The sequence below is a fragment of the Colletotrichum spaethianum genome, assembly GCF_022836535.1.
Source record: "Colletotrichum spaethianum MAFF 239500 DNA, contig11, whole genome shotgun sequence".
NCBI classification, from domain to species: Eukaryota; Fungi; Ascomycota; class Sordariomycetes; order Glomerellales; family Glomerellaceae; genus Colletotrichum; species Colletotrichum spaethianum.
Window position 1 is genome coordinate 1,223,953 of NW_026054781.1, and position 25,267 is coordinate 1,249,219.

Below are 25,267 nucleotides of genomic sequence, written 5' to 3' on the forward strand. Positions count from 1 at the left end.
AGATACGTGGGATATATGAAATGAAAAATGAGGTTAAAAAAAGCTTGGAGAGTCGTGTATGAGATGTGACGTTTTACGGTTTCCGGGGATACGTGTTTGGTGCTCTAGACGTTGAATTGCAATGTTGAGGTCAAGACGGGAAAATGTGTGTTGAAATCCACTGGCCCAATCACGTCAGACCCTTCGGTGAAGACTCGGTGAGCGGGGCTTCCTCTTTCTGTTTCGTCGGGGACGGGAAGGGTATTTTTTTCCTTTATGTCAGCATCTAGTGTTTCTTGGTGCTCCCTCTCCCGGCCCTAAAGCTCAGAGGTGCGGCGGCGACGGGCTTTGAGTGGAGCATTTCTGGCCCGTACCCTTGATTGCGCCTCCGGAGCTCAAGACTAAAAGGCTCTCCTTGTGGCTCTTCCAATCGATCATCTTGCCGCTCATACTGGCTCAAGGTACACCTTCCCCCCTTCTCCATTCGGAATGGGATCCGTCACCGATGTGCGCGGTTCGCAGATCACCTCGGGAGTGACCCGCGCCGACGCGCCATTGAGGTTGTACCGAACCCCGGGCGCGTACCTACTTGTGCATTGGCTGGAGGGTTGATCTGATCTCCGACGGACGGGGGTGAAACCAATCTTGCAACGGTTGCTAGTGTAGTGTCGCTCTAGAACTGCAGTGCGCCGTCATGGTTTCGTTTTCCTTGACCCCGCGCGCCGTGCTGTGCCTCTTTTACCTCGGCGTCCGAGAGCTTATGATGCCGCTGTTGGAGGTGAAGCAGACGCATGAGATTTTCATCCCACCTTTCACTGGTTTCTGTTATCATTAGCGTTGCTTCCGTTCTAAAAAACGAGACTCCAGTTCCGGCTCCTAGCTCTTTAAGCAGCTCCATCTAGTCAAAGCTTGTCACGTACAAGTCGTCCTCTAGCACACCGCAGCAAGCCTCCTCGCCTCCTAGTCATATTTTTAAAACCATCACCGGAACAGACGATTGCTCAAATGGCCTCGGAACACCAGGCGCCCCGCTTTTGCGCCGACTGCTTCAAGGGCACCCTCCGCGGCGACGCCGAGCCCCAGGGAACCGAGGAGACGATCAACGGCCTGCCGACCTACGTCGCGCGGCCCGATCCGGACCGTGAGCCCGCCGGCGTCGTGGTCATCTTGCCGGACGCTTTTGGATGGGAGCTGCGGAACACCCGCGCGCTGGCCGATGCGTACGCCAAGCGGATCCCGGCGGTGGTGCTGGTTCCCGAGCTTATGAACGGTCAGTGATGCTCCATCTGCTGTCTCGCAGCGTGACCTCTGTTGGGGTTGACCGCAAGCGCATGACAATACTACGAAGACATGGACAGACGCAGTTACTGACGCGACAGGAAAGGCTACGGTGTGCCCGAGTCCGCCCTGGCCATGGCCGACAAGATGCATGGCGAAAAATCATGGTTCTGGAAGTACTTTGTCATCGCGCCCGTCGTCGTGGCCACTTTGATCCGGCACTTCATCCCCCTCCTCGTCGCGACACGCTCGGGCGTCGTCATCCCCCGCATCGGCAACTTCCTCCGCGCCGTGCGCCTCGCGCCGCCCGCCCCTCTCGCCCAGCCGTCGGCCTCCTCGTCGACGTCCGTCGACTCGGTGCGCGCCGCGCAAAAGACCACCAAGATCGGCGTCGCCGGGTTCTGCTGGGGCGGTAAGTACACCGTGCAGCTGACGCAGCTCGGCGCCGGGCCGTTCGGCGCTCAGCCGCTCGTCGACTGCGGGTACACCGCGCACCCGAGCTTTCTGAGCCTGCCGGGGGACCTGGAGAAGGTGGTGTTGCCGCTGAGCGTGGCGAACGGAGACGACGACATGATGATGCCCAAGGCCAAGATGGCGCAGGCCAAGGAGCTGTTGGGCGAGAAGGAGAACTGCGAGATTGTCGAGTACCCGGGCGCCAAGCACGGGTTCGCCGTCAGGGGAGATCCGAATGACCAGAGCCAGGCGGAATATGGGAGGAGGGCCGAGGACCAGGCCGTGAGTTGGTTCCGGAGGTGGTTTGGGCAGGGCGCGGAAGAGTGAGAGGATGGTAATCTGAGAAGGGGGCCCTGAAGGCAGTAAATGTTTTGGCTTTCTAGGTCTGCACGTGTTGTGCTTCTCTCCTGAGGCAATTAGCTCGAACATCAAATTGGACGACTAACTCGCTATGACTGAATATCCATGGCGTAGGATCCTGTCCGATGCGACTGCAGTATTAATGTACACAAAGTTTGTGGGAAACAGCGGTAGGCTGTGAACTGTAATGGTTGTAATACACGCAAAGTTGAGAGGGTGCAATACGACGAACTACATAATGTGCAAAAACGGAACTACTGTGTGCAATTGAAGTAAAAATCAACACAACTCATCACCATGCAAGGAATGAAAACCGACGAGTGTTGCAATGAAAAAAGACAAAAATAAAGGTTCTCCCCTTCCAGAATCGAACTAGAGACCTTTCGATGACAATGTAACCATTACAGTCGAACGTGATGAACCAACTACACCAAGGGGAGATTAAGGCTAAGCCTTACTTGGTTGGATGCTTTGGTGCAATTATGCTATACAAACCATTCTGATGACTCACAAGTGGATCGACAGGGTTGAGATGTGCCGCTCGTACGCGGGTAACACTTTCCAACTGGTAGCCAAGTTCCAATAAGTGAGAACTCTCCACAAGGGTGGAAACAGTCATGAACCAGTGTACTAGCATTGAAGTGGTCACTATAGCGTCTGAGTTGAAGTGCGAGTGATGCATGATGTAAGGGATATTTAATATTGAAATCACATTGATTACTTCCTTTGCCCTACCAACTGATTGTGATTGATCATTAAAAAAAAGTCGAATCTCTACTACTTTCCAGCGAAGCTTCTGCACCCAATTCCTCTGGCCGCGTTATAGCCAGCTATTTCGACGCTGTTTGTCGCATGTGTAAGTGTCGGTCGCCTTACCCGAACCGCCCAGGGGCCAAGTTTACCTTGCCCCGCGTCAGAAACAGTCCCGTCGCATTTTCGAGATCTCCAGAATCAGTCTCATATTCGATTGGGCCATCCACTTGCTCCGAGTGAGAGAACCAACGCCAAGGGGAACGGCAAAGCTTGATTCGGTGAGAAAGGCCGCTCCCCCGGACCCGACACGCGCGGGTGGAGGGTGTAGTGTGGGGCCGACGCAAGGGGCGAGCTCCGATAAGCGATAAGCAATTGTAGGTAATCAGTGACGGAACCAATTGTCCTTTTTTTATTTATTTAATTAAAGTCGATTACCGTATCCTTGACACGCTCTTTACTCATTCGCCGCGACCACCCTGTTCACGATTCCGACCTCGACCCTCATTTACCTCTCCCTCTCTTTCTCTCTTTCCCTCAGCACCAACTTCTCATGCGATGAACCGCAGCACAACACTGCGCGCAATGCGCGTTCCGGCTTCGCGCCTTTGCGCAAGCTCCGTCCACTCAACCTTCCTCCTCTCCGCCATCGCGAAAACAGCGACCCCCTACCGCCGCCTGGCGAGCTCCGTCGCGACCGAACCCACCTCTCCTCCCTCGCCGCCCGTCCCGAGCGCAAAAGTCAACCCCCCCGCCTCGACGCGCCCGGCGCCCCTGGACCTCCCCGAGCGCAAGCCCGACTCCTCCAAGATTGGCCACCTCTTCCAGACGGGCAAGGCCTATATCAAGTTCTACAAGACGGGCCTCAAGGCCGTTTTCTCCAACCGGCGCCTGATACAAAACGTCATCACCGAAAAGAGCGCCTCCGTCGAGGGGTTCCGTTCGCCCTCCGTCTTCACGCCCGGCGTCATCCCCCAGGGGTTCTCGCGCGCTGACTGGATGCTCCTCTGGCGCGTGCGCCATGACATCCTCCGCGTCCCGCTCTTTGGTCTGGTCCTCCTTATTTGTGGGGAGTTCACCCCGCTCATCGTCATCTTCGTCGACGGTGTCGTGCCCTACACATGCCGCCTGCCGCAGCAGGTCGAGTCCAGCTTCAAGCAGGCCGAGGAGCGCCGTAAGACGTCGTTCCTCGAGTTTGAGAAGGCTGCGCCGCAGGGCGTCGCGTCAGGGACGGCACAGGCGGCGGCCAGGAAGCATGTGCTCCGCAGCCTGCACGTGCCGGGCATGATGTGGGAGAAGCTCGGCTTCTTCCCGCCGGGGCTATGGGCGACCAAGGGCCGGCTGCGGATGGCGTTCCTGGAGGGAGATGATCGACTTCTGGCGCGCGATGGCGGTGCTGCTGGGTTGGAGGAGCAGGAAGTGCGCACTGCGTGTATGGAGCGCGGCATCGATTGCATTGGGCGGGAGGATACAGAGTTGAGGCAGCTGCTTGACCAGTGGCTGCGTCTAGTTGATGCAGAGGAGACAGGTGAGCGGAGGAAACGCATGACGGTTATGTTGACCACAAGGTAAGAACCCTGCCCCGCACCACCTGTATCTTGCTAACAAACCCCTTTCCATAGGACTGAGAACTGGCCAAAGGACAGAGACTTTGAGCTCCCCATGTGGCACCTCTGATTCTCTAAGTACACTACCTAAAATTTGTACAATATCTTCGCCTGGCGGATGGCAACAACTTCCGGCGATTCCTTTGTTAGGCCTTACATGGTGGCAGGCGCCGGGCATGTATACTATTGCATTTTGCTGCGGTATGAGCAGACGGACGGGCACCAAAAAGCATATGGCGGGGCTCGGGGAAAAAGGACAGCGGCATGACTGCATATATATATCAACTCCGTTCCGGACAGAAAGTAACAAATGTCAAAACTTCCCTATCTAGACAACCGATTGAAGGCAAAACCAGCCACAGATGCCTGTCAATTCTAATTCATCCACCATGGTCAGGGTTGCGCTCATGGGTAACGCGGTCGACTCTGTTCATCTCTTCAAGGCCGTCTGGACCCTGGTCTTACATTCATAACACAGACTGGCTCCATTGACCCTCGTGATAGCCGCCTCATTGGCCACTAACGCCGCCATCTTCCTCTGGAACGCAATCGACGTCGCAACCACAAACTCGCTCGGTAACTGATATGCCAACCGTTCCCACGACCCCGGCGAGCAGTTCTTCACGAACAACTCCTTCAGCCTCTTCAGGAGCCCCTCAATGTCGTCGTCCCTGCGGTGCAGACCTTCGAGCGCGACGTAGCCATTGGCAAAGTTGAACACCCACCACTCGGCGCAGTGCGCATCGCCCAGCTTCATGGCGCCGACGTCGAGCGTCTCCCGGATGGCGGTTGAGACCTTGCCCAGCAGCAGGTCATCATGGAAACGGTCGCACAGAGACCACATGTCGACGAGCTCATTGAGATCGTACGGGGTTTGCATGTCGCAGGGCTTCAGGATAAAGGGGGAGACCTCGTACGAGTCCTCGGTGTTGTCGGCGGCGTTGCGACGGGAGCGCCTGACGCGCTGGGCAGTGAGGCGGGTAAAGTAGCATAGCTTGACATAGGTGCCCAGGGTGAGCGGGCTGATGCTCACATTGGCTTCGCCGTCGTCCGAGTCATCGTCGAGGTCGATCGTGTTGGTCTGGGACTCGGCGAAGGGGCCGTCGAGACAGCGCTGGAAGTACTTGGACGACTCGACCAGGAGCGACTTGTGGATCGCAAAGGACTGGTCAGAGGTTTTGAGCCAGATTATGGTCTGCGGTTGTCTGTGCCTTGGGGTCAGTGGTTATGCCTGGGATGAGATGAGATCTACAGCTGCTTGGACCGCAGTCATTGTGAAGGACTCGGGGCGCCAAGGGCCCAAAAACTCTCTCAATTGAGAGACAAACGGTGTTTAGGTAGTTACACCGATGTCGATGGTTGCATTAATCGCATCCAGCCCCTTTCCGACAAGAGGCACACGCCGAGCGTACAAAAACCCATAGAAACACATAAAGAATAACTAATAGTACGCAAACGACCGACTTGCAATGTACCTAGTGCAATCAAACATACCTCAAGAGACTCTGTACATCGCCAAGTTCTTCGGGTCTCGGTGCACCTCTGTCGAGTGTAGTGGTCATGGTGTAGTTCCTTTCTAGAGATGCCAGTAGTTTTTACACCGGATCGATGTGTGACATTGATGAGAGGGAGAGAAAAGTCTCTCCGATGGACAAGGGAAACACGGTAGACACCCCGCGTGGGATATGGCCTCGGTAGGAGCTTGTTCACTCGTCTGATGTGTACGCCCAATCGGCTCGATGGTCTTGACTCGATCATGCACGGGTGAAAGGATGAAGTTTGATTACAATTAGGCATCGTTGTGGAACTCTCACAAGAACTCTTCAATCCTTCCGCTGGTGAATGCTGGGCCTGAGCAATAATTTTTTCCCCTGATGAGTCCCATCGGTCGAAGGCTTGCGATTCAATTGCGTTGTCGCTAATCATAGCTCTTGAGACTTTCCATAAGTTGACGCAGAAAACGAATGATATCCATAATCCCTGTAATCCAAGCTTTGTCAACTGCGGCGTACCTCACTCAACATGTGGGTGACGGAAGAACAGGGGAGGTAAGCGAGTTTGTTACTCCCTCCTTTGCCCTCGTCTACGTATCTTCAATCATTACGAAGTATGTATTGCCTCATATATGTAGTTACAATCGTTGTAAAAGAACCTTGACCAGAATCGCAGAATGAGGGGCTTATATGGATTTTCATGTTAGTCGCGTTGCCAATTCGGTGTTGCTAGCCCATCCCTTGAAACCCAGCATCCGGGCACCACCGCATTCCGAGGCCCATCGGAGAGTCCTTTTGTTTACCCCCTGAGGCCCAAGACTATATTGTGTGTATAGGTTGTCTTTTGAATTTTCCCCCATCGCACCGTATCAATCTCAACATCCAGTGCCAAGAGATGCTGTCTCAGTCGTCTGGGCGGACCTCCGACATGGGTGGGTGGGTGTTCAAACACAAGGGCCGGTGGGACCATTGGTCTGGTTCTATAAGAAGGCTCGAGTTGTCGACATGGTTTTCCAATACCTTTCTTTTATAGCTTTCGTTTTTCTTTCGTCGTTGTAGCAGTCGAAAATTCTTGTAGCGTTTGGAATTGGGTTTTGGACTTGCAGTCATTTCCTCGCTTCTTTGACTCTTTGCTCTTTCACACTCCCCTCAATCCTATTGCCATGCTGTTGATACTACTTGTTTTTGTGGTAGTCATACTACTTACCAAACGGTACTCCAAACCTAGCAAGGTCCCGCCTTGTGATGGCCAGGACTTCCCGTCCTTTCTCAGAAATACGCCCGACTATGCAACCGACCCTGTTTCGCTCCTTCGCAGAGTGGGAGCGCAATGCGAGAACGCCTTCTCGATTCAACTCCCGATGGCCTACAATTATTTTCTTCGTAGCAACAGGCTCAACAAAGCCTATCTCAACATGCCAGAGAATGCTCGCTCATTCTGCCATGGAATGGTGAGCCCCCCAAATCATCTCAACCTAGTTTGAGACACCCGTGGAACATCTTGTCTTAACGCACGAACTCAAGGGCGCCTTTCTCAACAAGAATATGGATCCGGTATACATGGAGAACATTAGAATAATGGTTGGATCTTTCATCCAGTACATGGATCGAGCTGAGGCGCAGGAACACACCGTCAAATGCGCCACGGAAGAGACCCACAGTTGCGCTCTGGAGTGGACGACGAGAAGTGACGTCGAGCTGTTCACCGAAGTCTCCGAGCTGACGCATAATGTCACTGTGAAGACTCTGATGGGCGATGACTTTTACGAGTCGGGCAGCGAGCTCTTGAGCCTCATGCACGCGATGGAGCACGACATTGACAACTTTTGGTCATTGGTGCTTCCTGACTGGGTGCCTCATCCGTCAGCCCGACGTCTGCATCGTGCTCGCGAGCGTGTCAAGGAGATCTTCTGGGAAAGGCTCAGCCAACGACACGTAGCAGCCAAGAACGGCGACGTCAAGTCTGACTTGCCGGACTACATCACGTACATGTTGCACGACAGGAGCACGGCACCGCTGAAGCACTGCTTTGCTGCCCATCACGCTCTCCTGATGTTTGCTTCTGACACGTCGACCGCCGCCGTGACCTCGTGGGTTGTTGTTTGCGTATGTGTCCAAGGTTGCAAAATTGTCCCCTACCTCAGCTGACAACGATTTCGTAGCTTTTGCGCCATCCAGATGTCATGGCTGCCGTCAAGAGAGATGCTCGAAGCGGAGCAAGCGACTCGGTACTCCTACAGGCCTGTATCAAGGAGACGATGCGTTACTATAATGCAATGAAGTACTTCCGCCCTGCGTCCGTCGAACCGAAGGGCTCGATGAGTTCCGTATCCCTCTTTTTGAAGCATGACGACACCGCAAACTACCCAAACTCAGACACCTGGATGCCCGGACGCTGGCTCAACGCCGAAAACAAGCTGGTCGACCTTGCAGGAAGGGAAGAGGAGTCCAAGCCCATGATCCTCGGCGGCGGAAATTACCTATGCCCGGGCGAAAAGATGGCTACAATCATCGTCACCCAGACTCTGACGACTCTTCTTCGTTACTACGACATCATATGGGCGACCCTTGAGCAACCTCGAACTGTGCGTTTTGACGACCTTGACTTTGACAAGATCGGCTCGCCATGGCTGAAGGTGAGTAGACGAATTCTCAAATTTGTTGTTTTGTCGACGCTCCTTACTGATGATCCTCCAGGGCGGCCTGAAGGTGAAGGTTTCCAGGCGAGTGTGGCCAGAGTTGATGGGAGGATGCTAAGGGTATGCCACGCCTAGATGAGGTTTGCGGCCCAAGTGTGCTTGCATACCGTAAGCCCGGTCTGTACCGGAGTTTGGTGAACAGAGTCAACAACGCATGAATCATTCAGTAATAGTCGCATGTAAACCAAGTATTAATAACGAAGCCTAACGATTCCATACAAGAGAACGAACTCAATCACTATGCTGCGTGTATGGGAGGGTTCTTTTCAGAGAACGCCGTACGATGCGACACATCAGAGTAGCTCGGCCAAAAGTATTTCTACCAACTTCTGTGTCCGCTCCAAGAGTGAAGTAGCAACACAGCTAGCTACTAACCCTCGTCCAGCCCGTTACTTTGTTTTTCTGTCTTGGTCCTCTTCGTCTTTGCATAATTTTGGTGTTGAAAACATAAAGTAGACGGGAGGCTTTGCAGTATAAGTGGCAGAGATATCGGGATAAGGGGACAATCAGGACGACGGACAAGGACGGTAGCGACAAGAAACCCAGAAACAACCAAGGAGAAAGTAGTGGTAATATTTCAGCTGTCCCGGTATTATGTTGCCGTGCTGCGAGGGTAGAGGCAGGTTGTCGCTCAACCGAGTCGGCCGGTTTCCTCCGGCTGTGGCGACGTCGTGTAGGAATCCGTTAGCAATGTGCTGTCACCCGGCGACGTGGCTCGCTACGGGAGGACAATACACGTTTCCCCAATAGCAGCCAATCAGAACCAAGGCCATCGCGCAAAGAGGCAACTCCACGGCTCCGGACAGTAGGCTACAAGGCAGCACCACGCCGACAAAGAACACGAAATCAGGGACACCGAACTTTCAAAAGTGAGACTTTCAGGTTCTGGATTTCCTAGCAGGGGTTAAACAAGGTTTCCGGCAAAATGGAAGCTGGCCAAGCTTGCGGCGCGAGATGCTGAGGCCGGCCGGCGAAGCGGGGTGCGATCGGCCACAGTGGATACTCTTCGCATTCCGTCTATTTGCGCTCGTTGAGCCGCCCGCGATTGTCATACTGACAGGACCTATGATGGAAGGCAAGGTGATTTCACCAAAGAATGCAGCAAGAAAAGCAGTAAGCTCTCAGGATGGCTCAATTGCTTACCTGAGGATACTCGATATCCAAATAGTGCTGACCTGCGGCTCGGGTGCTTGATGAAGGACAGCATGATCCGTCAACTATTGCACTACTCCCAGCCTTTTTCAACAGGCTAGTGAAGAAGCAATGCATGGATGCTAATCATATTGGACGCTGAATGTATTTGTGATACAAACACTGCTGTACAATATAGCTGGTCTCAGTTGATACTAGGCTTGGTTTGAGAATCTTAATTCTCTGGTGGGAAGCACGCTTCTGGCAACGGATTAGAGGCTGAATGACCTCATGTAGTAATCGTAATCGTCCCTTCCTGTCCACCGAGAATGCCATGATAATACAGCCACTCAGCAACATCTCGCCTGGCGATGGTATGCCCAGGAGCCGAGTTCCCTATCTTGCCGATCCGTACCGCCTAGAGTCCGTAAGGCTGATTATAGGTGAGAAGGGTGGGTCGCACAACCAGGCAAGAGCTGAAGCAATGGTAATGGTGCCAAATGGCCTTCTCCATTGCAGATTTGTCGGCATCGGGAGACCGCATTTCCATACTCGAGACGGATTCTGTCTTGTTGTCATCCGTACTAGTTTGCGTGCCACTACTGCTGCTAGAGTCATCACTGCTTTCGTAACCGGTACTGCTGTCATGTTCTTCACTGCTAATAAATCTGTCGCAGCTGGACTGTGTGACAGTGCACTCACTGCTTGTGTCGCTGCTCGTGTCGCTATATATGCTGCCAGTCTCGATTAGATTGCGTTGATTTGCGTCAAAGCCGTCCTTTTTGCCCATGAACCACTCGTAAAGCGGCTTGATATTGGCTGCGAGTGGACTCCATGATCGATAGATCTGCCTGCTGATTGAAATGGTGCCTATGCTGACAAGGCGAGGCATTGTTTCCGCCCCAAACGTTCGGTAGCCCTTTTGGAGAGCGGCAACGAGCGTGAACATGGCTTCTTCAGAAACATAGGGGTTTTCCACAAATCCCTGTAAATCTGTAGTCTCATGGGTTCTGAAGCCTCCGATACCGTATATGATGATGTGGACGGGTTCTCCCTCGAGACCTTTTGGGAAAAGGACGTCGATAAGAGTTTCCATATCGTCCAAATCCCCTGCTATAATACGTAGGCGAGCGCTTTGCTTAGGAGACAACGCTCCTGAAGTTTCCAGCATTTTGTCTAAAAGCGATCTGTTTCTGACATCTGTGAAATCCTTTCGTGAGAATGGCTTCTGGGTAGAATGCTTTCGAAGCAGAAGTGTGGCGGGAGGCAAGACAGTACTTGAAGGTATTCCACAGCCAAGACATAGAGATTTCTCACTTACAAACATGGCAAACAAGAGAAGGATCATCTAGGGAATACCTCAAACACCTGAAGACCGTCAAACCAGTAGCGCCAAAGAAGGCGACATGGCGTACGAGTACTTTGAGGGTGTAATTCTCACCGGCAATCGCAGGTTTAGGCTGCGTGAGAGTACAATTGTAGCATTTATAGGACAAAGCGATGATGAAGAGACGTAGTGGTGGAAAAGCGAACCGGCGGATGATCTCGAGTTGATGGCATCCTAGGCGCCAGGTTTGTGACGCACCTGGAAGTCCTAGGATAGGGGCAAGATCTTGTGGGTTGACCATAGCGACAGGAAACGTGAACACGAGAAACACAGAACCTGGAAACGTGTGACGGCATAAGATGAAGACAGCGACTAGAGATGAAACCGTCAAGCGTGATACAGAATGAGCTGATGGCGGGGGGTGGAAGACAGTCGATAGGCGATTGATAGCAAAAAGTATCAACTTCGGTACATGGGTTGCGAACAAAGTACCCTCTCGAAGAACGGAAAGATGATTTGGATTATTGGCGGGAGGTAATGTTGCTGCGAAAGACCAGGCAAAGTAGGAATACAGGCGAGTAGAGTGTGTTGGCTTGCTCCCATTCTGTCACTCGAGTCGGAAGGAGTAGGCCACAGGTGCCGGTTGGTCGAGACAACGGGTCTGGTTGAGGTACTGACTGTCTGCCCCTTCCAAGTAGATTTGAGTAGTTAATAGGAACTAGTTTAGGCGTGTTTGATAAGAGGGTTCAGAGATTGGGTGGGCTGGAATAAAAGAGCAAGTGGAATCCATGTAATGTATGAGACGGAAGGAAGTAATGCCTGCCTAGCCTTGTGTTGGAAGGCATTCGAGATACAAGGCAACCAACTGCGAACACAAGTTCTCCATCTTTCCTTCCGTACCGATTCAAACCGGGTTCCAATTACGGTAAGTTACGAGGACTAAAGACACCTTAGACATTGTTCATGGATGGAGATGAAGAACAGAAGAGACATCGAGTTTAAGAGTTGATTTCCCTTGTAGGCGGTATACCTTGAGTGGCAGACCTGACGATCTCTTAAGGTTCAAGGACTTCGGATCACTGTAAATCCGTCCTGGACTGGTTTAAATCGACTTTCATCATGGCGGTGCTCCGTATGAGACGCAAAGAGTGATCCGGCATGCTGAGATGAGCTTGAACACTTACACGCGATGACAGTGACTTACACGCGAACTTTCTCCACAATCGGGATGCCATCTTTCAGTTTACTGCCTCATAGACTCATCTCGCTTGATTTTAATATGGGACCGAATCATGAGTTGTCATTCTAGGGGTCACTTGGACTGACGTGTGGGCATGTCGTGAACTTATTAGGCTTCGCGCTCGTATCGCAGAAGACACGTGGCCCACGCAGCAGCGGATCACAACAAGCCCAATATCCGCTACCACAAGAGCATTCAAAAGGACATGACTGTTCCAGAATTTTTGCAGAATCTTCGCGGACTTCAAGCAGGAACAAAGCGCGGCGAGGTGGTTTTGCTGTATGAGCGACTTGGATACGTGAAGAAAGGCCGTACCAGAACGCGGTCCGAAGCGTTGTGGTCAAGGGGTACGTAGAGACAAGACAAATGTATTTTTCGTTAGCACTGGCATACAGCTTGCGCTGAGACCTTGATAACTGAAGAACCAATAGATCGTGACCATGTGAGAGTATGCTGAGTTTGTGATCGATTCGCCATGAGGGTGATGGGGCGAGAGAAATCGTATTCTAAAGTGCATTGTCCGATGCAAAAATTGAGAGAATGAAAGTACGTACCTAGACTATTCAGGGGTTGCATGGTGGGGGTGGGGTCGGTGTGTCGGTGAGCGATAAGCTTGTGACCCACTGAAATTTTCTCTGGCCCAGTGCTTGCGGCGGCCCAAGAGCGCTTGAACTTTGCCTTTTCACTCTTTCTCGACGTCGCCCGGATCATTTGCTTCGAGGCCAAAAACGCACCACACAACCTCCCGACAAGCTGCGAAAACAGAACTGAACGCAGATAATCGTCTTCAAATTCTAAACATCGAGCGGTGTTCTTTTACTACTGCGACGCAGACCCCTCTGTTCTCACGAGGCGCCGACCGCCGACGGCCTACGAGTCTCGCACTCGACCGACCAAATCCCAAGCGAAACCCGCGCACCGAACCCAAACACACCCACACTCACAAATATGGCTCAAGGAGGCGTGAAATCCTCCTCGCGCCCTGCGCCGACGGGCAAGCCCAAGCAGAAGTCGACCAAGAACGCCTCGCGTGTGGCGAAGCCGCAAAAGGCCAAGGCCCACGGCTCCGCGGACAAGATGCAGAAGAAGCTCGCCGCTGGCCTCGTGGGACGGACGGAGAAGCTCCTCGGTGAGCGCGCGGGTCATTTGGAACTCATCGGTAAGGGCAAGAAGGCGAAGGGTGCCAAGGACGAGAAGACGCACAAGGGCGGCAGCCGCAAGTTTGGCTAAGCCCTGCTCTGTCTTTTTGGTGGGAGAATGTTATGATGTGTATGGCATAGCTTGAAGGAACGCCGCGTTTGTTGTAGCAGAGAGGGCTACTGGGCACGATTCGGTGAAGGGCGATGCGTTAGGGAGCCATCTCTATGCTGCTCGAGCCTCCGACTGGCAAGGACGAGGCTGGAAATCACAAGAAGCACATCCGAGGCTGCGATGAAGCGTCTCACAGCCAAGGCAGTGCTGAAATACCACTAGCCTGCATGGGATTGCGATGTCCGAGGGTGTTTGACGACTAGATACCCCAAAACAATCGAAAAGCATGTTTTTTTTTGTTTTAAGCACATACACGTGATGGTTTGGGGGACCGCCCTTTGAAAGTCGGAATCTCAAGGCTAAGAAAGAAGCGATTAGGCTATGATTGGGGCATGCGGGATGACTGCTCAGTACCACGCCTCAGGGTTTGATGTGCCAGAGACAGTTAGGTATCGAACCACCCAGTGAACACTGCTTGGGTCGGAACTGCAGAACCTAGCAGGGGAAGCTTGTGACCGTCACCTTTGAGTGCGGAGGCCCCTAGTGCGATGTTCAGATCGAAGCCTTGAGGAAGTACTTCGCGCGTTTCGAGAAAGGACCCCATGGAATGACAGGGGGGCGGGCAAGCAGTTGTGTCATTCAGACCCCTCTGTGGGATCCATGACAGGCTCATATTGAGACACGGTCCAAAGCTTGATTTGTCACCAAGCTTTGCACTTACATGAATGAGAAGATAGAATAATATGTCATTCTTCCATCATATGCTATACGCCGGACAATCAGATGTTCCGCAGCTAACACAACCTCCTCAGCGCCTCGGATCTACGGCTAGTCTCCTTCGTTTTAACGGGCATTTCGTCTCTTATGTGTGTACGGTTCGGTTCACACGTCTTTACCTTGTTGCATCGAACAATGGTTCTCTCCATAGCAGACTGGTGCATATGCGTCTTTCGATTTCTGTGACTTCTTTTCTTGGCGTATTGTAGATGCCGGCAATGGCGCAGATGAAGCGGAAGCGAAAAGCGTTTTAGCAGATCCGAAACCTGGACAGCAAGCTGAGCGCGCTCACCTCAAGATGAATGGCTGTCGAGGAATGATAAGTCTCGTATTATGTCCGAGAGAAACGCATGTCAAGGATGACCCCAAATATTGAGAGCCTGTGCCGAGACGTGGTTCATGGGCTAAAAATGAATTAATCACCTGACCATAGAATACAGCGCCCAGAAAGAACTATTGGCCTCATCCAACTAGTCCTACTTTGGCTGTCTCTGATGGACTTGGAACTCAATAGAAGAATATGCTGAAGCATTGAACGAAGGCGAGTCATCTTGTCAATGAGCCGTAGCACAGAAGGAAGCACATCCGCAGTACCATACCTCGGTATGACGCAAACTGAACTACGCGAGGATTGTAATCTGATACATATGTAGATCATACGATGACAGTGTGCGCATCCAAGAACAATCGCATGACTAGTGCTCCATGGAAACAAAACATAATAGAGCTGGTAATATAGACAGGGTCCTGTGGCGGCAGGGGCGAGGGCGGACACGAATGAGGTATTAGAGAACGTTGCAGATCGTTCAGAGTGATCTCTAAGGATCCTTTTGCTTCAGGTGTCGGGTGGCTCCCCACGGATTCGCTGGGTCCGGGGGGCCTCTCGGACGTCCATGTGCTCCGTGTCCACTAAGGTCCGTCCGAGAGCACTGGCGAAAGAGTAGACAAGGCCTACAACGGAGTTCGGTTGTCGGAAACGTCGGGAGAGGGACCTTTTGGTGAAACCAGCATGACAAAACGAATTTATGGGACTTAAAGTAGTGGAAATCGGGCAGAAGGAGGATACTCTCAGAAGATAGCTACAGGCACAAACCAACGATCCAACAAGAGCTGTTTTCGAACGCTTGCTCTGTTATATCTGCCAAGGGACGGTGAAATAGCTAATGCACTTAGACAAAGGCGTTTTATGAATTTATTTGGACAGGAGAGCATTATGAATAGTGTTGTTCACTATTGTTACATGGCTGTACAGGAAACACATGTCAGAAGGGCTGTATATGCTCACGGACGCCCCTTTGTTTATGGTACCATCACGCCAGACCGCATCCTGTTTCCATGTGGCATGTTCGAGATGTGAAGAATCGCCAAGCGAACATAAGTTGACTAAAAGCAAAATCACGTTCAGTGTGGAAAAGGCGGGCGAGCCAAACGAGCGTTTCCATATATTCATCATGCCTCACGGTATGTATATATCCTTAAAAATACACAACAAAGGAACAAAATTTTGTGCAAATACCTCCAATGCCTTCCTTCAGTAAATGACAGTCACCCTCTTCCGCCGGCGGGCAGGATCCTGTTGTTGCACACCCATCAGCGGCGGACCAGGTATGGTGTACTCGAGGTTATCCTTGTAGATGTTGAACATGATGCCCGCGTCGTTGGACTTGTACAGCTCTGTCGCCTTGATGCCGGGGGGCTTCTCGGACCCGCCGCCTTGGACGTCGAGGTTGACGCATTGCGGATAGTTTTGCGCGCCACCCTCGCGGCCCGCTTCGTGAAGCGCGATGGTCTCATGGCGGAGGACGTACTGGCCCGGGGCGATGTTGGCCGGGATCGTCATGGTCCAGGACTTGTTGTTCGCGAGCATTTCATCGGAGCCCCACTTCCCCGGCGCCTTGGAGCCGTCCAAGAGCCCGACAGCGTCGATCTTAAAGAACTCTAGGTCCGCTTTGTTAACCTTGGCGCAATCGCCATTGCAAGAAGCGAGGTAGTCCATCATCGGCCCATGATGCGATTCGGGCCAATCAGTCCAGAAAACGGTCAGGTTGGAGCCTGCCGTCACCTTGGCGGCGATGGGCGCCGGTTCCGCACCGACGTGGCAAATAATGTCTGGAGCTGCGTACTTGTCGACGGCGACGAAGCCGTTGGACAGGTCCTGGGGAATGGACCATCCTACAACTTGTGGTGAGGGCTTCTGGTATTGCATCTGCGGACTGTAACCTTCATAGCTGGGGGACTGTTAGCTTAGTGATCACGAAATACGAGAGTGGGACAATGGGTTCAGGCTTACAAGACTCCATCTGCCATAACACCATTTACCGTGCCATGAGCACTGACGGCCTGGAATACAGCTGAAGCTAAGACGGTGTATTTGAAGGCAGACATCGTGAGAGCCTCCGCGTTAGACTGTTCGATTATGGCGTGATGGTAGTTTCGGCGAAATAACGACTGGTGTAATTCAGAGAGAAAAAATCCAGTTACTGCTCAAGGATCGTCTGCGTTTATGTATATTTTCGTTGTGAAAATTGAGCGACTGTGGCTTACAAAGGAGTGTAATAGTCGACCAGCGCACTACAGTATTATCAAGGAATGTGTAATATTGCTTTACGAATGGACGTCCAGTATAAGAAGTCCTTGGGATGGTGGTTATTATAGACTACCAGGCCGCAGACGAACGTCACGGCTGAAAAGTCTCCCGGCATGCTTCCTCCATCCAAACAAAGCCTTCACCCCGACCACCATGCGCTGATGTTTGGGACCACACACAGCACGGAGAAGGTGTAAAACATCGGACACAGAGAGTATACGATGACCCTAACTAACCGGCCAGAATCTAGAATATGATTGGCAAGCATCGGATCTTCGCCATCTAGGACGCTGGTTCACGGTATCACTTGGTCATGTCTCTGTTTCAAGACTAGGGTAAACCATTGTTTGAATCGGCCTTGCTTCTCGCAAAGCGTCCGTGCTGGCACCCTTCTCAGCCTCATAGAGTTATCTTCCGACGACTCTTCACGCTTTTCTTGTGTGTTGTTGTTTGGGAAGGTTTGTTCCAAGACCAGACAGCATGGCCATCCTGGTCAGAGTCTGGATGATGACCTCGCGAGTTGACTCTTCAGAGTCATCAGCTTCGTCTCAACAATTTCCTGATCTGGCATGGGCCTCGGCTTCGCATCCAGGCCCTCGGCGACGTTTTCATGCCGCAGTCTTGTATTTGCTGAACTGCTTGCTATACGGCCAAAGGGTGCGACGGTTTCATCCTTCCAGAGTGTTCGTCTCCTCGCTCAGCGCCGCACAAGCCCGCATGACGTGCTTCCGCATCAGAACTTTGGTGTTTTCTCCATTTCTCCCAATAATGTCCTGGGAATGCTCAGCATACTTCGCGTTTGATGAGTTGACAGAGGTGAAAACAGGTACTGAGTGCTTCGTTTGCGAGCGGGCGTTCGCCAAGACGAGTCCTTGAGAAGCCAAATTGCTGTCCCTCAATCTATTTGAAATATGCGCCAGGGGAATGCTTTGATGACGGACAAATGTCGAGCGTATTTCAGTTGGAGATACTCATTGTTCTTACGATTGGCAAACTATGTCCATCTACAGACTTCGCCAAATGTTCATCAATGATTCCATTTCCCTTGGTGCTGATTCAGGTGCCGCCATGCGGAACTTTGCCGCAGGCGAATGCATTTTGATATCCAGCCCTCATAACTCCATAACACCACTGACCAATGTCGAAAGCAAAGTGCCAGGCCGTAGCGGTAAGCCAACCATCCGAAAGTAAATTTATCCCATTTTACAACAACTCAAAGTCGTCCAGCTTGTCGCGATACTTCATGATGTTCCGCTTGACCTTGCTGCCCACGGTCCATGTGACAAAGTCCTCCATGCTGCGGGTTACCAAGAAAGCCGGATCGACGCACGTTTCCGTACCGACACGCACGTGTCCCTGTTCAATGAGCTTCGTGGCTGCCTGTACGGTTTCGGCCATGCTGCGAACTCAGTCAGCATCGTGATTGCAGGGAGAAGCAAGTTGTGAATAGCGTAATTCATACCGCAGGCGAGTCATGACAACTGGGAGACGCCGTCTTGCGAACGCGCTGACCGTGACATTGTGCTCGACGGCCGACAGCTTCGAGGCCGTGGACAGAATACCCATATCGTACAGCTTGTCGAGAAGGAGCTTCTCGTGCTTTCGGCGGGCCGCGTTTTCCGGGGGCATGAGACTGATTCTGTGTGCAAGTTGACGAATAGACTGCGCGCCTGTGTCAGTTCCTATGTAGGTGTATATTCGACCGTGGTATGTGCTCGATTCGAATCGGTGGCTGCCAAACTTACGCCGCATAGTCTGTTGTATTTATGCTGTTCACCTCAATTAGTATACCTTTGCGAGGCAGGAGTCGGTCACAATACTCACATAATCTTCAGGCTTTTGGATCATGTATCTCCGCACCTATATACACGTTAGAACTTATTGCGACACTTGTCTCTTCTGGAACTGGTCGTACCACTGAGGCATCACGGTGATCGCCATCCTAGCAAAATCATTGTTAGCACATTTGCCCCGGCTTGGTGTACTGCGCAAGCGGCGAGGGCCTCGGTACCTGTTTATACGTGATAAAGTCATGCTTCCGCAGAAGCTTCTGCTCGTGATACTTGAGTTTGCGGACCATGTTGGGCTTTCGGCGTCGCAAATTCCCAGTTCGATATGGTGGATGTCAACGGTGTCGGGTTGTCTGGGAAAGAAAAGTTCTGGAGCTGAGGCGGGACAAAATCCTTATCGGGGGTCTTATCGCAAAAATGGGGCGGAAGGTTCCGTCGGCCTACCAAAGAATTTCCGTGACAGCTTCAACCTTCGCGACCGACCACGCCTCGTTTGGAGACCCGACCAAAAGCTCATAAACCAGCCATGCCTCCCAGATTACCGTTTCTCTCGGCCGCCAAGGCCCCGAGTGCCTTCATGGCCCGGATTGCACGACCTTTCTCGTCGACTCCCGTCGTCACCCGTACGCCAATGCTTCCCATCACCTCCCTAGTCCCAGTGATCCATAGCTAACGGCGCCCGTTGCAGAGCCCTCTGACCCGATCTCGAATCTCCTGAACCTCGACGAAAAGCCCCAGGTGCACTCGGCTGACCGCATCCGTGGCATCATCAACAAGAGCGGCAAAGCGCGCATGGAGGGAGTTGCCGCGCGCAAGCGCACCATGCTTGAGTCTCTCCGCGAGAAGAAGATCAGCGACGACTACATTAAGCAAATGCCGCGCCGCTGGCGCGCCGGTGAAGTCTACGCACCGCACGACCTGAGCCCCGTTGAGATGGAGAAGTGGCGCAAGTCGAAGCGACCCAATGTCGATGTGATTGATCTCCTGGGCATCAACCCTCTGGATCACTACAGAGTACGTATCACTGGTCAACAGCATAGTCCACAATTCTGACGACGATTTACAGAATTTCTCCATGATATCCGAGTATATGACTTCGTTCGGACAGATTGAGCACTCCAAGAACACGGGACTGCGGCCAGTGAACCAGCGAAGGATTGCCAAGGCCATCAGGAGAGCGATTGGCATGGGTATCCACCCTAGTGTGCACCATCATCCCGAGCTGTTGAGAAAGAGATTCCGTCTTAACGCGTCATGGAAGTAGAGTCGGATAACGTAAAGGCTTGCAAGGCTAGTGGGGTATGTCTACGGATATGGGGATAATTACCCGTGTATGAATTGTACAACATCTTGGCGTCTATTATAAATGTACAGATACAAGAAGCTTCTCTAGCATTTTTTTGTACACATCATGCCTTCAGCACCCGCTGCAGCTTGAACTTCTTTAACTTCTCCGCCGTATGGTAGTAGCGGAATCTCTCCACCTCTGCCCACTCTTCCGGGAACTGCTTCTTAGCCCATGCCTCGAAGTCACGCTGTAGCCTCTGGCCGGGCAAAGCATTGAAAGGGATGCCCAATCTTTTGAAAATTAGCTTCATGACTGACAAAGGTATAGGAAGGGGCTTTACTCACGTCATTGCATCAGGCCCATAACCTACAGCTCGCTTCATGGTTCTGATTGTGCTCTGCACCTCCTGCAAGTTGCCGTTGCCTGCGAGGCCTCCACAGTATGCAGCGAATACCGCTGGAGGGATGTCGATCTCCATCTTTTCAATCTTCTTCCAGATGTCTCGGGCCATCTGGTCGCCAAAGGCTTTGATTTCGCAAAGGTAAAACACAATCTCGAGACTGTTATAGGACGGGCCTTCTGCCGATCGAACAATGTCTTGCCAAAACTCAAGTCCAAGACTTGGCTTTTGGCATGCTCCGTATGCAATCATCAATGCATTAAACAGCTTGGTGCTTGGTTGAATCTTAGTATCCATCTTCAACATGTTGTGAACCAGCTTCAGGCTGTCCAGATCAGGACAGCGGCCCATGCCCTCAAGGCATTGCACATATTCGTCGCTGGTGGGGTGGAATGTTGGGTTAACATGCTGACGCATGTGGCCGAAGACGTGAACTGCCATATCGGCTCGATTACGGTCGAAGAAGGCGTTCATGAGCTTGACACGGCTCTCAACACTGGTTTCCAAGAAGAATTGCCGCAAGATGGAATAAGCGTCCCAAACTCTTGCAGTGCTGTTCTTCCTGTCTAAACAGTACGCCACAAAGGCGTCTCTGACAGATCGTCGTTGTTCGTTGCTGTGTTGGAACACGTTGAGAGACAAGGTGTCGATGATCTCGAACTGTTGGTCGTTTTTGAGAAAAACTGTGCATAACGCAACCACTGTCTCGGGATCCAGTGTCACGATACGGTCCTCTAGAATATCCAACATCTCGCGTATCGCTTTGAAGTCTACTTTTGTTTGGTAGCACAACGCCTGGAGGTATTTGTTGATCAGAGGCAGATCATCCTCTCCGTTGAGCTCCGTCTTTGGGAGCTGCATATATGCCGTCCTTGCCCCAGCCAAATCTTTGGCCCGGATCTTGAAGTCCATCTGAAGAAGATAAGTCTTTGCATCAGGTCGGATGCCGAGCTCGCTGGAGAACGAAACGAGCCTATCCGCCAGGTACGGGTCGTTTTTCTCGATCGCAACCTCCAGGAGACCGTTGATGGTTTGTGTATCTGGCAGATAAGAGCTGTCATCCGGGTTGTGGCGAGCAACAACCTCGAACATGCCTTTGATATCATCGAGGCCCTTTCCCATCGATAGTACCGCCCACTGATAGATAACGTCCCAGTGCTCTTTGCTCGGATTCGCGTCGACAAGCCGTTTGAAGATCGGCGCAGTCCATCCACGTTGGTTGTTCCTGACTGAGAAGTGCAAAATCTCCTTGAATGCCCTAGGGCTCGGCTGTTTGTCGTTCGGAGCGGGTTTCAAAAACCACTTTTTCGTTTCCAAAACGTTGTCCTTCTTCGCATAGAATGTTGTCATGACCTCGTGAAAGCTTGACATGAAAGGCACACCGAGCTCTTCAGCCTTTGTGACAGCGGCGACTAGCTCTGTTTCGCGCCCTTCTTCCGCCAGACCTTGCAAGACATTGACCCAAAGGTTCTGGCCATCCAATCGCTCCGCCTTTGATAGCCGGGTCCAGTGTTCCTGCAGAGTAGAAAAAGCTTCGGTTGATGCGCCGAACAACGTCAGAGCGACGAGATATGATTCGAAGTCTTCCGCGGCACCAGGATCCGTCGGATCCAATGCCCTTTCCGCCTTAATCACATCGTATAAGAGCCTGGAGAACTCCAAGTGGTCTTTGGTATCTTCCTTTGGTAACTTTAACAGCGCATCCCTGACAGCTGTTAAATCCGTCAATGTCAACCCTGGTCCTGGTTCGTCATCCTTGTTTTCAACCAGATACTTCAACAGGTTTCGGCAGTGCAATGCTTGGGTGCTGTTAACGACAATGTTGTAGCGCAATTTGTAGACGAACAGGTCCCGAAACGCCTCGACCAGTTCTGTTCTCGTCGGCGGTCGTACGCTTTCCAAGAGGCGATTCCTCCACGTCAGGATTGCCGTCCACCCAGGCTCATACTCTGGCTTCTTGACCTGTCTCGGGGGCTTCTGCAGGATACCGAAGAACGTGCGGCGCGGGGCTCGTCGGGATAAGGACATCGTCGATGCTACCGGGAACTGAGTATGACGACACCCTGGTCTGGAGAGGATCGAGCACGCGGGGGCGCATCCCTTTGGAACGAAGACCCGTCGGTAGGCATGGCGGGCTATTTGCGCCCTCATGGTGTGGGTTCAGTGCTTCGATTGACGGGTTCTGTGAGATCAATTAGCTGCGTCAATCGCAGTAGTGAAGCTTCCAAAGGACGTACCTGGGCATTTCCAGACCAATCTAGAGTATGTGCGGCATGTGGTGAAGCTCAATGCCGGCTACCAAAGCTCTTGAAGATTTGCGATTTAGATTTGGGGATACTAAAGCTTTCGGGACTGGGAAAGCGTAGTAGCTGCCACCAAGATGCGACCCGCGTTAAGAAATTGCCGTAGATTAACCGATATTAGTCATCCAATCGTGCTGCGCGGCACCCCCGGCGACAGCTGTGTCTGTTGCCTTTTTATTCTCACACACGTTTCCAGCTTCACGACTTGAAGTAGAGATTGATTGATATAGTGGTATTTATGAAAAATCCTTTAATCGGCTCCGATAATCCGCCATTCAGATCTCCAAAGTGATGCAGCTGACCATAGGGTTCAAAACAACTACCTACACTACTTTACAACATTAAGATCAGTGCCTGATGGCTTCATGAAAAATGCAGGACGGATTGTTCATGAAGAAACAGAGTAGTTGATTCAAAAAGAAGCTCGTAGGTTTCTTTTTCCACAGTTCAAACGTTGTCTTGGAGACTTGCGAATCGAAACAACCGATATTCATAGGTTGACTCAAGACAACAGCGATACTTAGACTCAATCCAAGCTGCCTGGCAAATACATGCGCTGGTTACCATCTAGCAGCCTCGATATGCTGCGTCATGATTGAGACGTCATACCATTTTTTTTCTCGCTTTGCTTCAGGTTGGGATGACAACGTGGAATAGTACGGCCATCAGAATGTCAAGCGACCCGAGTGGGATCTCGATGCTGAACCGGAACACTCTAGACGAGCCGGAGGGTTACCTCCTGAGTGCCAGACTCTGGAGACATCAGGCATGACTGAAGTTCCATCTGAAGCCGTTTTGTGTCCAGAATTGGCAATCAAATGTCAAGTCGTCCTTTTCTCGGCCTCAACCGTAAGTTGCATGAAGCAAAGACACGCTCAGACCCGCGATGAAGTCAGTGCGGAGACCTGAGCAATTGCCAATATGACATAGAAGTGAATCATTCAAGGGAATAGTTGGGAGGCAGAAATGATTACAGCAACCTCTTTCAGCTTCTTATGAAAGGCAGCTGCACTTCGTGTGCGTTGGTTTCAGGAACAACAATTAACAAATAGAGTGAGCAAATCTGTGGAGGCGTTTATCTTGAGGTGAGTACCTTGCAGTAGGAACTCTATCACGATTATCTTTACTAATCTAAAGTAGATCTAAAAGTACCATCCGACCAGCCGTTGCTATATTGTTCCAGAGAACGCCCCATTATAGCTTGCAAAAGAGTTCCGACAAGTTGGCAGCATCCGGGACATCAACACTACATTGCTTTTACTTAGTGACGGCGTTTCTCTTAGTCATATGTCCGGCCACATGCCCAAATCCTATCCCGACTACGACGGCGTTATGAAATCGCAAACAAAGACACAACAACAGCTGAAGCGGAAATCTGGAAACCAAAATCCCCAGTGCTACTTTTGCTGCTGCTGGTGTTGTTGGCTAGTCCTTACATTGGTCGTGCTAACATGCGGTCTCGTTTCTCTGTTGTTCACTTCGCTTCCCTTGCCGGATCCTGTACACACGATCATGTAGACCATGATGATCAAAGTTGTCTTGACTGATTACCCATCTTTTGACCTCTCATGGTCACCTTTACTCTTAGGGTTTCCTGGGATCCTGGCACCGGCTTGTCGACGGCGCACACAGTCTCTGGTAATATGTCAACAACTAGAGCTTCGAAGAGGATACGAGGTGTTGGTCAACCGAGTCCAAGTTGAGAAGCCTGTTCATCCATTACCTTCCACATCTTGTCCCAATCTCTTGCCGCCTTCCATGGACGCAGAACCAAGTACCCCGAATATCCACCGTCGACATCGCTTCTCAACCCGCTCGGTCTCTCAGCGCCACAGACGGTTGCCTCGAGGCGACAGCTCAGTCGAATCCATGCATGGATTAAGAAGACTCCCATCCGCGGCTAGCGATAAGCTTTCTTTTTGCCCCAAGTGGCTCACGGCCATGGTGCCTCCGATGTAACCTGTTGTCTATCCCCGAGCTTGGAACCAGTGTCTTCGATACGCAGTTGTCGCATGGGCCACAATTTGTTGACTTGGTCGTTCTTCCATCCATTGGGACCTTGGTCCTCTTTCAAGAAAATCCTCCAAGACTGGGTACTGATGGTCTGATGCTTTCCGTCGCTGCGAATCTCGAAATCCGGGTTCCCGTTCTCGAGAAGTTCTCAACCGTCTAGACACGGCTTTGGTGTCCCATCTCTTCACTTTGGCTCTTTCTTCCTTCCAATCATTTGGCCTTTGTCTCCCTGTCCCTGGCTCGAATCTGCATAGATATGGAGCGTCGATGTTGTCGTCCTTTCCACAAGCACCATCTCGACTCTTTCATCATTCATCTTGCGACACCTGTAGCGCCGATACCACCAGGCCACCATATCTTTGGCGTCCTCGTTTTCTTCGGCTCGAGTTTTGTCGTTGATGAGTCGTCCTTTTCCTTTACCCTGAAGTCCTGTTCGTCTTCATCTTTCCGAAGCGATGTCCAGGCGTATCTTGTCGTCCCACTCTGACAGCCTCATCCCTGAGCCTTTCCTGCCTAAGCTGTTGTCCGAACCATCGTCATG

General features: G+C 51.8%; 9 protein-coding genes and 1 non-coding gene across 10 annotated transcripts; 5 read left to right on the forward strand and 5 right to left on the reverse strand.

The window, feature by feature from the left end:
* Positions 1–984: 984 nt before the first annotated feature.
* On the forward strand, positions 985–2,037 carry ColSpa_05285 (hydrolase tropI; the record flags this gene model as incomplete). Its single annotated transcript, XM_049271497.1, has 2 exons — positions 985–1,249; positions 1,364–2,037. 2 exons carry the CDS (start codon positions 985–987, stop codon positions 2,035–2,037), a joined length of 939 nt encoding a protein of 312 aa, XP_049127454.1.
* A 385-nt stretch (positions 2,038–2,422) lies between these two features.
* On the reverse strand, positions 2,423–2,510 carry ColSpa_tRNA_135. Its single transcript is given in 2 exon segments — positions 2,423–2,458; positions 2,472–2,510. It is a non-coding gene; the product is annotated as a tRNA-Tyr (tRNA).
* Positions 2,511–3,378: 868 nt separating this feature from the next.
* On the forward strand, positions 3,379–4,497 carry ColSpa_05286 (uncharacterized protein; the record flags this gene model as incomplete). Its single annotated transcript, XM_049271498.1, has 2 exons — positions 3,379–4,388; positions 4,443–4,497. 2 exons carry the CDS (start codon positions 3,379–3,381, stop codon positions 4,495–4,497), a joined length of 1,065 nt encoding a protein of 354 aa, XP_049127455.1.
* Positions 4,498–4,857: 360 nt separating this feature from the next.
* Positions 4,858–5,700, reverse strand: ColSpa_05287 (uncharacterized protein; the record flags this gene model as incomplete). The annotated part of the gene is made up of 2 exons (XM_049271499.1): positions 4,858–5,592; positions 5,680–5,700. 2 exons carry the CDS (start codon positions 5,698–5,700, stop codon positions 4,858–4,860), a joined length of 756 nt encoding a protein of 251 aa, XP_049127456.1.
* A 1,635-nt stretch (positions 5,701–7,335) lies between these two features.
* ColSpa_05288 (lanosterol 14-alpha demethylase) lies at positions 7,336–8,677 on the forward strand (the record flags this gene model as incomplete). Its single annotated transcript, XM_049271500.1, has 4 exons — positions 7,336–7,371; positions 7,400–8,026; positions 8,083–8,556; positions 8,618–8,677. 4 exons carry the CDS (start codon positions 7,336–7,338, stop codon positions 8,675–8,677), a joined length of 1,197 nt encoding a protein of 398 aa, XP_049127457.1.
* Positions 8,678–13,265: 4,588 nt separating this feature from the next.
* On the forward strand, positions 13,266–13,547 carry ColSpa_05289 (UPF0394 membrane protein; the record flags this gene model as incomplete). The annotated part of the gene is made up of 1 exon (XM_049271501.1): positions 13,266–13,547. The coding sequence occupies one exon, from the start codon at positions 13,266–13,268 to the stop codon at positions 13,545–13,547; it is 282 nt and encodes a 93-aa protein (XP_049127458.1).
* A 2,329-nt stretch (positions 13,548–15,876) lies between these two features.
* Positions 15,877–16,730, reverse strand: ColSpa_05290 (endoglucanase-4; the record flags this gene model as incomplete). The annotated part of the gene is made up of 2 exons (XM_049271502.1): positions 15,877–16,573; positions 16,636–16,730. The coding sequence occupies 2 exons, from the start codon at positions 16,728–16,730 to the stop codon at positions 15,877–15,879; spliced, it is 792 nt and encodes a 263-aa protein (XP_049127459.1).
* Positions 16,731–18,135: 1,405 nt separating this feature from the next.
* On the reverse strand, positions 18,136–19,012 carry ColSpa_05291 (U3 small nucleolar RNA-associated protein 10; the record flags this gene model as incomplete). The annotated part of the gene is made up of 3 exons (XM_049271503.1): positions 18,136–18,331; positions 18,395–18,571; positions 18,897–19,012. The coding sequence occupies 3 exons, from the start codon at positions 19,010–19,012 to the stop codon at positions 18,136–18,138; spliced, it is 489 nt and encodes a 162-aa protein (XP_049127460.1).
* Positions 19,013–19,248: 236 nt separating this feature from the next.
* ColSpa_05292 (37S ribosomal protein RSM18, mitochondrial) lies at positions 19,249–19,986 on the forward strand (the record flags this gene model as incomplete). The annotated part of the gene is made up of 3 exons (XM_049271504.1): positions 19,249–19,345; positions 19,411–19,736; positions 19,789–19,986. The coding sequence occupies 3 exons, from the start codon at positions 19,249–19,251 to the stop codon at positions 19,984–19,986; spliced, it is 621 nt and encodes a 206-aa protein (XP_049127461.1).
* Positions 19,987–20,131: 145 nt separating this feature from the next.
* Positions 20,132–22,438, reverse strand: ColSpa_05293 (complex I intermediate-associated protein 84, mitochondrial; the record flags this gene model as incomplete). Its single annotated transcript, XM_049271505.1, has 2 exons — positions 20,132–20,300; positions 20,355–22,438. The coding sequence occupies 2 exons, from the start codon at positions 22,436–22,438 to the stop codon at positions 20,132–20,134; spliced, it is 2,253 nt and encodes a 750-aa protein (XP_049127462.1).
* Between the last annotated feature and the right edge of the window lie 2,829 nt (positions 22,439–25,267).